The sequence below is a fragment of the Antechinus flavipes genome, chromosome 1 (assembly GCF_016432865.1).
Source record: "Antechinus flavipes isolate AdamAnt ecotype Samford, QLD, Australia chromosome 1, AdamAnt_v2, whole genome shotgun sequence".
Classification (NCBI taxonomy): Eukaryota; Metazoa; Chordata; class Mammalia; order Dasyuromorphia; family Dasyuridae; genus Antechinus; species Antechinus flavipes.
The window spans coordinates 93958838-93973564 of record NC_067398.1 but is presented as its reverse complement, the minus strand read 5'-3'; the positions used below and the strand labels follow the sequence as shown (position 1 = coordinate 93973564).

General features: G+C 33.4%; 1 protein-coding gene across 1 annotated transcript in view; it reads left to right on the top strand.

The window, feature by feature from the left end:
* Positions 1–14727, top strand: part of FKTN (fukutin) — a 65742-nt gene that overhangs the window by 9144 nt on the left and 41871 nt on the right. The window contains exons 3-4 of the mRNA XM_051986961.1: positions 11021–11080; positions 13450–13653. Of these exons, the coding sequence (XP_051842921.1) occupies positions 11021–11080; positions 13450–13653 (264 nt within the window). The remainder of the gene's footprint in view (positions 1–11020; positions 11081–13449; positions 13654–14727) is intronic.

Sequence of the window (14727 nt, the reverse complement as noted above, 5' to 3'; positions counted from 1 at the left end):
ATTTAAGAAATCTTTATTTATTCTCTTTCTCCTATCCCCATTCATCACTACCTACTTGCCTACCTTCCTCCAAGTAGAAGTCCTCCTTTGTAATGTGAAGAATTGAGCAAAACAAATCAACACGTTGGCCATATCTAATCCATTTTATCTTATTTTGTCCCTCTGGTCTGTTAGATCTCTGGAAGAGGTGGTAGCTAAGTTTCATGATCAGTCTAATGAAGTCATGATTTGTTTCTCTGCTTTGGTCAGACTTCTGGGGTTATTTACACTCTTTTCCCATCATGTTATTACTGTGATCATCTTGAAATTATTCTTCTGTTTCTGTTCACTTCACTCTATCATTTTATATGAGTGTTCTTATCTGAATCCACCATATTCAAAATTTCTTATAACAAAACAACTTTTAGTCATATCACATTTTGTTCATGCTTTCTCCAAATGATGGGTACCTCATTTGTTTCCATATCTGTTATAACAAAAGGTATTGCTATAAATATCCTTATACATAAGAGTCCTCTGTCCTTGACTTTGGAATATAGGCTTATAGTATCTATTGTTTAGTCAAGGAGTATTTACAATTAATAACTTTTGGAGTATACTTGGAGTATTCTGCATTATTTTCCTAAGTTGTTATAATTTAAAATTCTCTTAATTACTCATAATTTGAAATATTTTTATATGATTGTGAATAGTATACAATTCTTTTAAAAACTGCCAGTTCCTGGTTTTGGGCCATTTATCTGTTGAATGATAGTTTAATTGAGAGAAAATTTCAGTTGTTTGCTTTAAATTATATATTATTCAAAATCTGTAATTTCTGCACTTTTTAAAAACTATTAACAATAGGTAAAAGTTGTAATAGTCAAGTACTGAAAATCAGAGTTTTGTGCTCTAGAAGATAAATGTGCAACATTTTTCAATTTAGGCTTTGGGAAATAACAGGCTTACCAATATTTTTCCTATTCAAACAGAAGTGTAGAAGCTTGTTGCTTGAATTATATTTGATGGCAAATAATTATGAGTGAAATAAAAAAGTGTTGAAGAAATTGTTCCATAGAGAAAGAAGTACATAATAATATCTTTTGAGAGTTTAAAAACTTATTTCATATCAGTTTTTTAATTATATTTCTTCATTGTTGTGACTCATGATTACTACATTTTAGAAAAATAAGATTTTCAGTCCCCAAATGCCTGGTATATACACAGGGTTATGTTACTAGTGATAATTTGTGTATGAGGTCTTGTAAAATATTTCATCAGTAATATGAATGATCAGAAGAGAAGGGAGCTGGTTACATAGAATCAAGATTGACATATATTCAGTCTGAGTTTCACAATATTATCTATAGAATATTTAAAAGAATTAGAACACGACAACAAGCAGATTGAGTGGATTTTCTGTGGTGGATTTACCAAAAGATGTGAGCAAGAATTTTACAATGTAGGAAGGCATAAATCACTTCTCATCTATATTAATAAGAGTATTGCTATATCAGGAATGTCTACATTTATTATCATTAATCCATTAAAATATTAAAGTATTTTCTTGGCTAAATGTGAAAAGCATTTATTGATGTAGTTATGGACAGAGAAGGACACATAATCAAATTGATTGCTTAGTATAGTAGGCAAAATATTAAAAATTAGTCACTTAAGCTCTATTTCATCAACCCATTTCATCATCTGTAAAATAGGGATAATAATGTCTACCTGACAAGGTCTACATTTGATCCTTGATTTTTTCCTTCCCTCCCTCCACCCCCTTCCCCAGATGGCAAGCAGTCCTATACATGTTAAATAGGTTACAGTATATTCTAGATACAATATATGTGTGCAGAGCCGAACAGTTCTCTTGTTGCACAGGGAGAATTGGATTCAGAAGGTATAAATAACCCGGGAAGAAAAACAAAAATGCAGATAGTTCACATTCGTTTCCCAGTGTTCTTTCTTTGGGTGTAGCTGCTTCTGTCCGTCATTTATCAATTGAAACTCAGTTAGGTCTCTTTGTCAAAGAAATCCACTTCCATCAAAATATGTCCTCGTACAATATCGTTGTTGAAGTGTATAATGATCTCCTGGTTCTCCTCATTTCACTTAGCATCAATTCATGTAAGTCTCTCCAAGCCTCTCTGTATTCATCTTGCTGGGCATTTCTTACAGAACAATAATATTCCATAACATTCATATACCACAATTTACCCAGCCATTCTCCAATTGATGGGCATCCATTCTTTTTCCAGTTTCTAGCCACTACAAACAGGACTGCTACAAACATTTTGGCACATACAGGTCCCTTTCCCTTCTTTAGTATTTCTTTGGGATATAAGCCCAATAGAAACACTGCTGGATCAAAGGGTATGCACAATTTGATAACTTTTTGGGCATAATTCCAGATTGCTCTCCAGAATGGTTGGATTCGTTCACAACTCCACCAACAATGCATTAGTGTCCCAGTTTTCCCGCATCCCCTCCAACATTCATCATTATTTTTTCCTGTCATCTTAGCCAATCTGACAAGTGTGTAATGGTATCTCAGAGTTGTCTTAATTTGCATTTCTCTGATCAATAATGATTTAGAACACTTTCATATGAGTGGTAATAGTTTCAATTTCATCCTCTGAAAATTATCTGTTCATATCCTTTGACCATTTATCAATTGGAGAATGGCTTGATTTCTTATAAATTTGAGTCAGTTCTCTATCTATTTTGGAAATGAGGCCTTTATCAGAACCTTTAACTGTGAAGATGTTTTCCCAGTTTGTTGCTTCCCTTCTAATCTTGTTTGCATTAGTTTTATTTGTACAAAGGCTTTTTAATTTGATGTAATCAAAATTTTCTATTTTGTGATCAGTAATGGTCTCTATTCATTTTTGGTCACAAATTTCTTTCTCCTCCACAAGTCTGAGAGATAAACTATCCTATGTTCCTCTAATTTATTTATAATCTCGTTCTTTATACCTAGGTCATGGACCCATTTTGATCTTATCTTGGTATATGGTGTTAAGTGTGGGTCCATGCCTAATTTCTGCCATACTAATTTCCAATTGTCCCAGCAGTTTTTATCAAATAATGAATTCTTATCCCAGAAGTTAGGGTCTTTAGGTTTGTCAAACACTAGATTGCTATAGTTGACTATTCTGTCTTGTGAACCTAACCTTTTCCACTGATCCACTAATCTATTTCTTAGCCAATACCAAGTGGTTTTGGTGACTGCTGCTTTATAATATAATTTTAGATCAGGTACAGCTAGGCCACCTTCATTTGATTTTTTTTTCATTAATTCCCTTGAGATTCTCGACTTTTTATTGTTCCATATGAATTTTGTTGTTATTTTTTCTAGATCATTAAAATATTTTCTTGGAAGTCTGATTGGTATAGCACTAAATAAATAGATTAGTTTAGGGAGTATTGTCATCTTTATTATGTTTGCTTGGCCAATCCAAGAGCACTTAATATTTTTCCAATTGTTTAAGTCTGACTTTATTTGTGTGGAGACTTTTTTATAATTTTGCTCAAATAATTCCTGACTTTCCTTTGGTAGATAGATTCCTAAATATTTTATGGTATCAACAGTTATTCTGAATGGAATTTCTCTTTGTATCTCTTGCTGTTGGGTTTTGTTGGTGATGTAGATTCCATTATTTTTCTATCTTACACATGAAACTGTAAATTTGTTTTGTTTTTTCCCCTCTCATTATGTTCATCATGGGTCTCCTTTCCCATGTTTAACATCTTGCCTAGATCCCACAAATCAAAAGTCTCTTGACAATGAAGAGTACATAAGCAGCATGGAAATAAAATTGGAATGATCATATTTCTTCCTGAAATTCAAAAGCTATTTTTGTGTAAGAGTTTCAGCATGTCTTTTTTATCGCCTAAGTCCCTTCACCTCTCTGATCCTCATTTTCCTCATTTAAAGAATGAAGGGATTGATTAAAGTACTAGTACTCTTAACCTTAGGACCCTGTAATTGCAGTGGTTCTTTTTTTTTTTTTTTTTTTCTTTTCTTGTATGCAGATGCCATCAGTTCTTTCTCTGAAGATGGATAGCATTTTTCATCAGGAGTCCTTTGGGATTCTCTTAGATCATTGTATTCCAGAGAATAGCTCATTAAATCATTCACAGTTGTTCATCATATAATATTGCTATTGTGTGAACAATGTTCTGCTGTTTGTGTTCACTTCACTCTGCATCTGTTTGTGTAAATTTCTATTGATTTTTCTGAAATCAACCTGTTTGTCATTTCTTGTAGTATAATAATAATATTCCATTATATTCATCTACTACAGTTCGTTCATCCATTCCCCATTTGATAGGCATTCTCTCATTTTTCAATTCTTAACTGTCACAGAAAGAGTTGCTATAAAAATATTTGTATAAATAGGTTCTCTCCCTGCAAATTTTTTTAATCCCCTTGAGATATAGACCTAGTAATAGTATTGTTGGTCAAAGGGCATATACAGTTTTATACCCTTTGGAAATAGTTCCAAATTGTTCTCTAGAATGGTTGGATCTGTTCATAACTCCACAAACCATGTATTATTAGTTTCTCAGTTTTGTCACATCCCCTCCAACATTTATCATTTTCTTTTTCTCTCATAATAGCCGATCAGATACATGTGAGGTAGTACCTCAGAGTTGTTTTAATTTGCATTTCTTTAATCAATAGTGATTTAAAGCATTTTTCATATGACTATCTTTGAACACTTCTTTATATCCTTTGATCTTTTGTTGATTGGGAGATACTGGCATTCTTATAAATTTAACTCAGTTCTCAATATATTTGAGAAATAAGGCTTTTAGTATATGAGATAGTTATTGTAAAATTCCTTCCTGGCCTCTCTCCTCTCCCTCCCTTCCCCCAGTTTTCTGCTTGTCTTAACTTGCACTGATTTTGTTTGTGTAAAACCTTTTAAATTTAATATAATCATAATTATCCATTTTACATTTCATACTACTCTATTTGATCCTAAATTCTTTCCATATCCATAAAACTGACAGTTAAACTATTCCTTGTTCTTATTTTTTGCTTATAGTATCACCCTTTATCTCCACATCATATACTCAATTTGACCCTATCTTCATATATAGTGTGAGGTCTATACCTAGTTTCTGCCACATTTTTTCCCTAGTTTTCCCAGCAATATTTGTCCCAAAAGCTTAGGTCTTTGGGTTTATCAATTACTGGTAAATTATTAATAGTCATTTATAGTAATGTATTGTATACCTAATCTATTCCACAGATTCACAACTCTGTTTCTTAGCAGATTGTTAGATTAGCAGAAATGATTATCATTTCTTAATATAGTTTGAGACTGTCATATTTTTTTTCCATTGATTCCCTTAGATATTTTTGAATTTTTGTTCTTCAAGATGAACTTGTTATTATTTTTTTAGCTCTGTAAAATAATTTTTGGTAGTTTGATTGGTATGGCATTGAGTAAGTTTATTAATTTAGATAGAACTTTCATTTTTATTATGCTGACTTGGCCTACCTATGAGCAGCTAATATTTTTCTAATTGTTTAGATCTGACTTTATTTGTGGGAAAAGAATTTTGTAATTGTGTTCATGTGGTTCCTGGGTTTGTCTTGACAAATAGACTCCCAAATATTTTGTTGTCTATAGTTATTTTAAATGGAATTTCTCCTGCTGCTGCATTTTGTTGGTAATATATAGAAATGTTGGTGATTTGTAATATATAGAAATGTTGGTGATTTGTTTGGGCTAATTTTATAACCTGCAACTTTGCTAAAATTGTTAATTATTTAAAGTGGTTTTTAGTTGATTTGCTAGGTTTAAGTCTACCATCATATCATTTTCAAAGAGTGAATTTTATTTCCTTACTATTCTGTTATTATGGGCCAGAACTCTGAACTTGAAACAAGGTGCTAATTCAGTGGAATTGATGAGACAATGGTTATCTAGGTTAGCATGGTGATTAATAGTTCTCTAAGTTCAGTATGATCGATTTAATCTTACAACAAATAATGGTTTCCTAGTGATAGAATGACTGGTTTATAATCAGTGTAGAGCATATAAACTGGGAGCCTCAGCTAGATTGAGTCAGAGAAGACAAAGTGCTGGGGGCGAAACTCAAGCTCTCAGAACCAAGGAGAGAGATTCAATTCCATCTTCACTCGGGATCCTGGTGGCTCTCCTGGGGGACTGAGAGGCTCGGATTCAAAGCTAGGGAAGACAAGCAGACTGGAGGCTGAAGCACAAACCCTTGCACTCAGATTTATTCATCCCATATCACACCACCTTGGTGGCAGGGCTGTCCTCCTTAGCTTCTCCATTGAAACCAAGACTCCAGAAGACCTCTAAGAAAGCTAGCTGAAGCCCTAGGCAAGAAGCCAAGATTTTGAAGGAGACAATAAAGAATTTGGATGTGTAACACCTGGCTGCTCTTGTGGTGATTACTCTACAGAAAAGAAGGCTGCCCCCAAGACTTAAAGAAAACCAAACCAAGAACATTACACTATTCTAATTCCTTTAATTTCTTTTTCTTTTGTTGCTATAGTATGACACTCAATAAAAATGGTGGTAATGGGCAGCTTTGTCACCCCTAATCGTATCATCATTACAGATAATGCTTACTGATGGTTTTAGATAGATGCTACTTATCAAGGAAAGCTCCATTTATTCCTATGGTTTTTTTTTTTTTTAATTGGAATGAGTGTTGTTATTTGTTAAAGGCTTTTTCTGAAGTGTTAAGAAACTTTTCCCCCCCAAAGGAGATTTCATAAAAAGAAATGTACATAAAATGCCAAATTAATTTTTAAGTAAAGATATTTAATTTTTTTCTTTATTGTTTTTGAGATTATAGAAAACAAGATCCTAAAATTTGTAGCATTGGAGAAAGTAGAGAAAGAGAAATTCATTATAATTCAGTAAACACTTATTAAGTATTTACTAAGCTTTGTATTAAGCAGTGGGGATACAAGGATAAAAACCCAATATTGTCTCTGTTATCAAGGAGTTCTAAATTGAATTTAGGAGTAGTGCATGTCCCCAAATAAATATTCTATAAGGTGAAATGCAAGAAATAGAAAGATATAAACATAAACCTAGGGGAAAATTTGAGGAATTTATGTCTGTTAGTAAGCATTCATTAAGGATTTACTTTGAGCCAGGCTCTTTGAAATGCTGGGAATATGATGCACAGACAAGATGTATACACTGTAAATTGGATATAATTTCAGAGAGAAGGTAGTAGCAATGTGGGGAAATGAACAGAAATACTGGGAAAGTCTTCTTGCAGAAGATGGGATTTTACCTGAATCTCTTGAAGGAAGCCAGGAGGAGGAAGATTTATGGAGGAAAAATATTCTAGTAATGTAGGGTAGCCATTGTAAATATTTGGAGTTAGGAGGTGGATTGTAGTATTCAAGGACCAATAGGTAACTAGTTCTGGCCCATATTGATGGATTTATGTGTACCCCCTCAGAAACCCCCTATGTTTTAAAACAAAAGAAAGGGGGAGATGTTGGAATCCTTACTAACTGCTAACTAATTAGAGTTGATCTAATCTTACAAGAAGATGTTTTGGGCAGAACCTGAAACAAGGTACTAAGTAGAACTAATTAATACAAGGCTTGTATTCACACCTTTACTCATTGGAGTTCAGTGAGTTCACACCTCCCTTGAAGCTCTTTGGGCCAGAGAGCACTAGCATAAATAGAGCTTCAATGGGCCAGTCAAGGAGGTTCTTCAGAGTGAAGAAGCTACAAGTCGAGATTTCAGAGATTCATTCCATCTCTGTGCTGGTTGGAGGCAGAAGAAAGCAGAGGCAGAGGCTGAAGGACCAGACCTTTGGATTTGGTGACATTCGGAGGGAGCTCTTGGAACCAAGCAGAGAGATAGGCCTCTAAGCTAACTGGGCTGTATTGGAGATAATAAAAGATCTGAACTTTTATCACCTGGCTGTGTTTTGAGAAGAAAAAGATCACCACATTTTGGCACCCGAACAGGGACCGATTCAGATCCATCTGAACTAGATCACAACAGTTGCTGATTCATAAACTTTGTTTTTGTTTTTGTTTTTGTTTTTTTTTGATTCATAAACTTTGTGAAGGGATAAAGTGTAAGAAGACTAGAAATGTAGAAATAAACCAAAATAATGGTAATGTTTAATTATGTTTAATCTTGAAAATAAGGCAGCTACTCAAGTTTGTTGGATTTGAGGGTGACATGTACAAACTTATACTTTAAAAATCATTTTGATAGCTTTATCAGAGACTTGAGGCAGAAAGACCAATTAAAAAGTTACTGCAGTATGCCATGTAAAAGGTGATAAAAGCCTGTGTGAACAGAAAGAAGGGGATGCCTGTGAGTACTTTTGTGAAATTAGAAATGAGTTTGGATAGTGGATTGGGTAGGTGGGTGAGTTCAAGTGAGGAGTCAAGGATGACATGGAGGTTATTACAAAGACTATAATTAGGAGAAAGTGGTTAAGAGGGGAGTGTTTGTAGGGAGAATATATAATGTTCTTTTTTTTGCACGCGTTAATTTCTGATGCCTGTGAAACATTCGGTTTGAGATGTCCAAAAGGTGGTTGGTAGTCCTAGGTTGGAGCTCTGGATAAGGCTGGATATTTAGATCTCAGAATTATCTGGATAGAGATGGTATTTGAATCCATAGAAGTGGATAAGATCACAGAGGAAGATAACACACATCCAAAAGGGGCAAGGACAGAAGGAAGGAAAGAAGGATAAAAAAAAGCATTTATCAAGAGCTTACTATGTGCCAGATATTATGTTAAATGCTTTGCAAATATATCTCATTTGGTAAATGTAGAGTAGTTGACAAGAAGGTGGTCTATCTCTTCAGCTGAGATAATTAAAAAGAGAGATAGTGGGAGAATACCTCTGAGTGAAATGAATAGAGAAAAAGAGAATGGCTTCCATTTTTTTGGTGGAGTAGGAGGCCAGGTCGTCAGCTGAGTTGCTGAATTGAAAGGGTACCATGGGAGGCTTGAAGAGGGATAAAAAGATTCAAAATAATCCCTGTTGGTTGAGTGAGGCAGCCTGTGGTGTTTTTCTTCTTTAAAATATAATGGTTCTCTCTGGGAGCAGATTTCTCGGGTAGGTTTTCTGGAGGCAGCCTTAGTTTCAGTTAAAAGTAATAATCACCCAAATGCAGCCAAGTGTTAAAAGTTCAGATCTTTTATTGCTTCCTCCAAAATAGCCCAGTTAGTTTTTTTAGAGGCCTCTTTTTCTCCTTGGTTCTAAGAGCTCTTGCAGCTTTGTCCTTTGCTTCTGCCTCTGCTTTCTTCAGCCTCCGACCAGCACAAAGGTGAATAATCTGTGTTGCCTCTGAGAGAGAGCTTCTGGCTCTCCATCTCCCAGAGTACTCTATGTCTGTCCCAGAGTGCTCCTCTCCAACCCCTGGGAATGTTCCGAAGTAAAACTCTCTAATTCGAAGCTAAGATCTCTTTATATATGATCTCCCAAAGGTTGACTCCTCCTTGTAGAGGCAGGGATTCAGGGAGGTGTGAATTTGGATATCTCATACTAAATTTACCCTGAAATCTCCCAAACATGTGAACTCCAGTGAGTAAAGGTATGAACACAAGCATTGTTTCTCAGTTCTGCTTAGTACCTTGTTTCTTCTGACCCATAACATCTCCTTGTAGGATCAGATCAATCAGACTGATCCATGCTAAATTAGATAATTATTGTCTATCAACTCTAATGACTTAACAATTTGTAAAGATTCCAACAGCAGCCTGTTGATTAGGGAGCTGTAAAAAGTTCCTTGTTGCAGTGAGGACCCAGTTGAGATTAGATAATATAAATTTGTAGTAGTCTCAGTCTTTGCTGTTTTTTCTAATCTTTTTGCAGCATGTGAATAAGAGTGCTGGAGGTAGAGGGTGTGAGATTCCACAATCTTTCAGTCCACCATTTTAGTCTTATCTTTTATGATTTCTTTTCATGGAAGAGATGAAGGTATGAAGAAACAGTTGACTGGTTCAGTGAATAGAACAGAGGACCTCTAGGCAGAAGTTTTATAAGTCATTTTTCAGTAATGTCCAGTTCTTTATGATACCCTATGATGGTTTTTTCATTTGCCATTTTATTCTCCAGTGGAATCAAAAAGATCTGACTTTAAATCCATCCTCAGACATAGATTGGTAGTGTAATCTGGGCAAATCACTTAACTTTTGTCTATCCCAATTTCCTCATCTTAAAAATGGAGATAACTACCTTACTTGTTTGGATTGAATAAGTTATTTGTAAAACTTTCCATGAACTTGAAAGTACAATATAAAAGTTAGCTATTCCTATGAACACCTTCTCCTCCCCTTGCTCATGTTCTTTGTTCTGTTTGGAATGTCCCCATCTTCATTTTTGCCTGTTGAATTCCTGCTCCTACTTTAAATCCCAACTTCTATGCTACCTCTGCCACTAGACCTTCCCTAATATCTCAGATGGTTGATAACAGCCTTCAAAAATCATATAACACTTTTGTTTTTCGACTTCTGTCATATAATATTATATTATCTATGTTTGTAACTTTCTTACTAATTAGCAAGCCTGATGGAACATATCTTACTTAAACTTTGTGTTTTCCCCATTCCTAATATAATCAGCGCTTAAATGTTTGGTGAATGGAAGAATAAAAGATAAGTTAATCTTCATAATAAAGACATAGTCTGTAATGTGAAAGTATCAGCATTAAGTTCAGTTTCTTAGTTTGCCAATCACTGGTTAAAATAAACTAGTTCAGGGACTTTATGCTTTTATACTCCACTATCTAGACACATCCTGATCTAAAGTTTTTCTTCTATTTTATATCAGTGTTCTCTGTTCTCTGATTGTAAACTCATAGAGTCCATGCATAATATTTTTGTAACCATACTATTTTGCTTAGGACCATGTTTATGTGGGCATTTGCTAAAAATTTTTATACTAATTAATTAGTTGTTCACCTTGTACATGCCCTAAATGAAAGGTGACTTACATATCATACTATGTATGAACTGACTAAAAATTTTTTTTCAAATATTTTTATCTTAGAATGGAGCTGGTTCATCAGGAACTAAAGGAAGTAAAGTTGGAAACAATAATATACAATGGGTAAGTATAATATGCATTTAATATCTTAATGAACATTGTCACTAAGTTAATAGAACCAAATAATGAATAAGGAATATATTGGAAAGAAGTAATAAATGAATACATATACATATATATAACATATATATATGTGTGTATATATATATATATATATAAAAAATCAGTTTGTATAAACTCTGAAAATATAACTTATGTTTACAAGAAACCCACCAAGTATCATGAAGCATATTAAAGACTTAGAGTGTCCAAATTTGGGATATATTCTTACCTAATTTTTTATAAGTGAATTTAGTGATAGCAGGTTTGCCATTTCTGAATGCATATATCCTAGTAGTGTGCTTATGACAAGGCTTTTCAATGTTAATGACACAGTTCAATCTTTAACTCCTCTGTTACCAGTGAGGAAGAAAACTTTGGGCTTAGAAATGGGCTTTTAAGTCACTAATCAGTCAGTCATCAGATAGTGATAAATTCTGGGTCATTGCTGACATCATATAGAACTGAATTGCAATTTAAGTGGTAAAAGTTCAAGCATTTTGTTACCAGACTCTTTACCATATTTAGAGACAAACACATGCATGTGTATCCATTTTAGTTATCTAACATAGCAGTTTTTTTTTTTTTTTTAATCATAGGAATTCTCCAGGATTTTTTTGGGGAAAGAGGAGCATGATATATTAGATATGTAATAATCTAATCTCAGCTACATAAGACCCATATGTTTAAATAGAATACTAGACATATAATATACTCTCCCCATGAAGCAAAATGGAATAATCTAAAACTATTCATATATCATTCTATGTGGTAAGTTTGATGCTCACCAATGATAGGGCAAGAGAAATAATAGGTTATATACCTATCTAAGCTATAGTACTTGAGACCTGTCACATAATTTTTCTAAATTTTAAAAATTTGGATATGTATTTCATAATATACATTTTTCCAAGCTCTTAAGAGCTTATATGAATATACTGAAATAGGATGTTTACAAAAGTTTTAAAAGTTCCCATGTTTTTAAGAGAGAATCTTGGCTGACTTTATAATATAATTTGCAACCTTCAATTTTTTTTAAGTTATAAAAATGTATATTCATTGATTTATTTAAAAGTCAAGAGTATTTGCCTCTTTAATAGAAAGGAAGGTAATATAATCTATCATTTAGAGAAATCCTTTTGTCTCTGAATACCCAACAGATAAAATAGGGTAGGTATATATCTGTTTTGAAGATAAAGAAAATTGTGACAATCCCCAGTCCTTGTTTGGGTCTTTCATTGTTCCTCCTTTAATTCCCAAGATCCCAGTCCCAGTGACTTAAAGCTCATATGCTGCTTTATAGTGCTTCTGATGCTTCTCAAACTCCTTTTAGCTTAGAATTCTTTTAGCTCTGGAAAGCAGCAAAAAAATTTTTTTTGAAACTCTGATGTTCACATACATCTCTGTGGCTGGACACTTGTTAGAATTGTTTCCCTGTGAAGCCTTGAGAGAAGGTATCCCTTTATTTGTCATTCTTGAACTTATAGACTTTCAAATCAGGATGATTATGTTAATTTTTATTTTTTAATTTTTTTGCTTAGGGAAAAAAACAAAACAAAAAACCTCCAATAAAACAAAGATGCAAAAAATGTAGTTCTGGTTTATCTGTATCCTCAGAATAAGTTATATCTATTTAAGAGTGTTTTAGCTCAGGATATAATCTTAAGTCATTTAAAATCAGAAAACACGAATTAATTTTCACTGTATATATAGAACTGAGCTAAAATTACAGGATTAAAATATTCAAAAAAAGTCATGAAAATGTTTACATAAAAGTCATTTTGCAGAAGAAAAAAGTATGATTCAGTATGTACTCATACTTCATCAGTTTTCTCTCTGGAGATTGACAACATATTTTATCATGGGTCCTTTTGACTTGTTTTGGATTATTGTCTTGATCAGAGTAGCTAGTCTTTTCATAAAACTTATACTGTTTAATGCTGTCATTTCTTTTTTCCAGTAGAGGGCTCTGTTGTCCTTGTAAAAGAGTACTTAGAAAAATGCTTATTTTAATAAGTTAAAGTAAATGTAGATTGGTTTAGTCAGAGACATTTTATACAGAAAATATAGACAGTAGTGAAAACTCTTGGCATGTTGTGGGGTACAAACTTCTTTAATAAAAGGGTACAGATAATTAAACTGAAAGTTTTGAGAAGACATTCATCCCAGGTTTCTCATTTTAAGTTGCAAAGTCTGGTCTGCCTTTGCCTTTTTCTTCTCTTGGTAAAAATATTCTTTTACTGAGAGATTGATTTGTATATCTTAGTGTCTTATAATCAAAATGAAGTGAAGAAGTGAAATTAAAACTTTTTTGTTGTTATTTCCCCAAACAGCGTGCAGTTAAGAAATTTCTTAAGCTAGCATCAAGCCAAGATATGCCAGTTTTTCTTATTGATCCTTTGATTCTGGAAGCGATTAATAGAGATTTTGAGCAGGTTAAAAACTCTTCTTATGGCAGTGTCTCGGAATGTAAGTACTTATGTGCTAAAAGAGACTTTACTACATTTGCACTACTGGATCATCTATTGAAAAATGAGGTAAGGCGATTTATTTTTAGGTGTTTGGCTCTACATTTTTGTGTCTTTCATAAGAACAGGCTATCAGATATATTAGTCATATATTAAACATCTATTAGGTACTGAGTGGTAAATGCTGAGTATACAAAGATCTTGAGTTCATAGTCTAAGAAGGGAAATAACAGAAACAATTGTATACAAACAAGATATATATATATATATATATATATTATATATATATATATATATATATATATATATATATACATAATAAATTGGAAAACATCAAATGAGAAAATATATTAATATTAAGGAAAAAAGCAATCTGGATGTAGTTCTGGAGAACAAAGAATAAGGAAACTTAGGTTCTGGGCCCCATCAGTTGAAGGAAGAGGAAAAGGAAGGGCTTCATTAGAGGGAATTACAAAGGATATAATACATGCAAAGGAAGCTGTGTTTCAAGTCAAGAAGTGGAAAGAGGAGCTTTTGTTGAGAATATGACAAAGGGTCTTAGAATGAATGAGGAGATGGGACACCAGATTGAGATGGCCTTGGTGAAGTGAGGTTACCAGTTGATCAAAATGAACAATTTAGAAAGCTTTACTGGTGGCATACTACTGCAAGTGTTGGGAGTGGATAATTGGCAGAGTGAAAAAACTAATATAATGAAAAGTAGATTTACAAGGATGTGTTTTCAGTATAAGAGGTAGATTACTCAGTTGGCAGAACTTTTACATAATAATAAGTGGGCGAAACATAGTTTATTAATAAGAGAATCACATTTATATGATACTAAACCATTTACTTGGAATGTTAGATGTGAAGCACAGTAAGTTTTGGCACCTAGATTTGACCAAAGATGTTATTTGTTCTCCAAAGCTTGGGTGAATACAAACTAGGACTAGAAGATTTCTGAGATGACTAGAGAATCAAACCTATGCTAAAAATGTCCTTATTTCTGTTCTGTAGATACTTTTGACAGAATTCAATTAATATTCTTTACATTTATTCTTTTTGTAATAGAGTTTGAGGAGAATTTCAAACATGTCAGTCAGTAAATGTTTATTTAAGTGACTGCTGTGTACCAGGCATTGT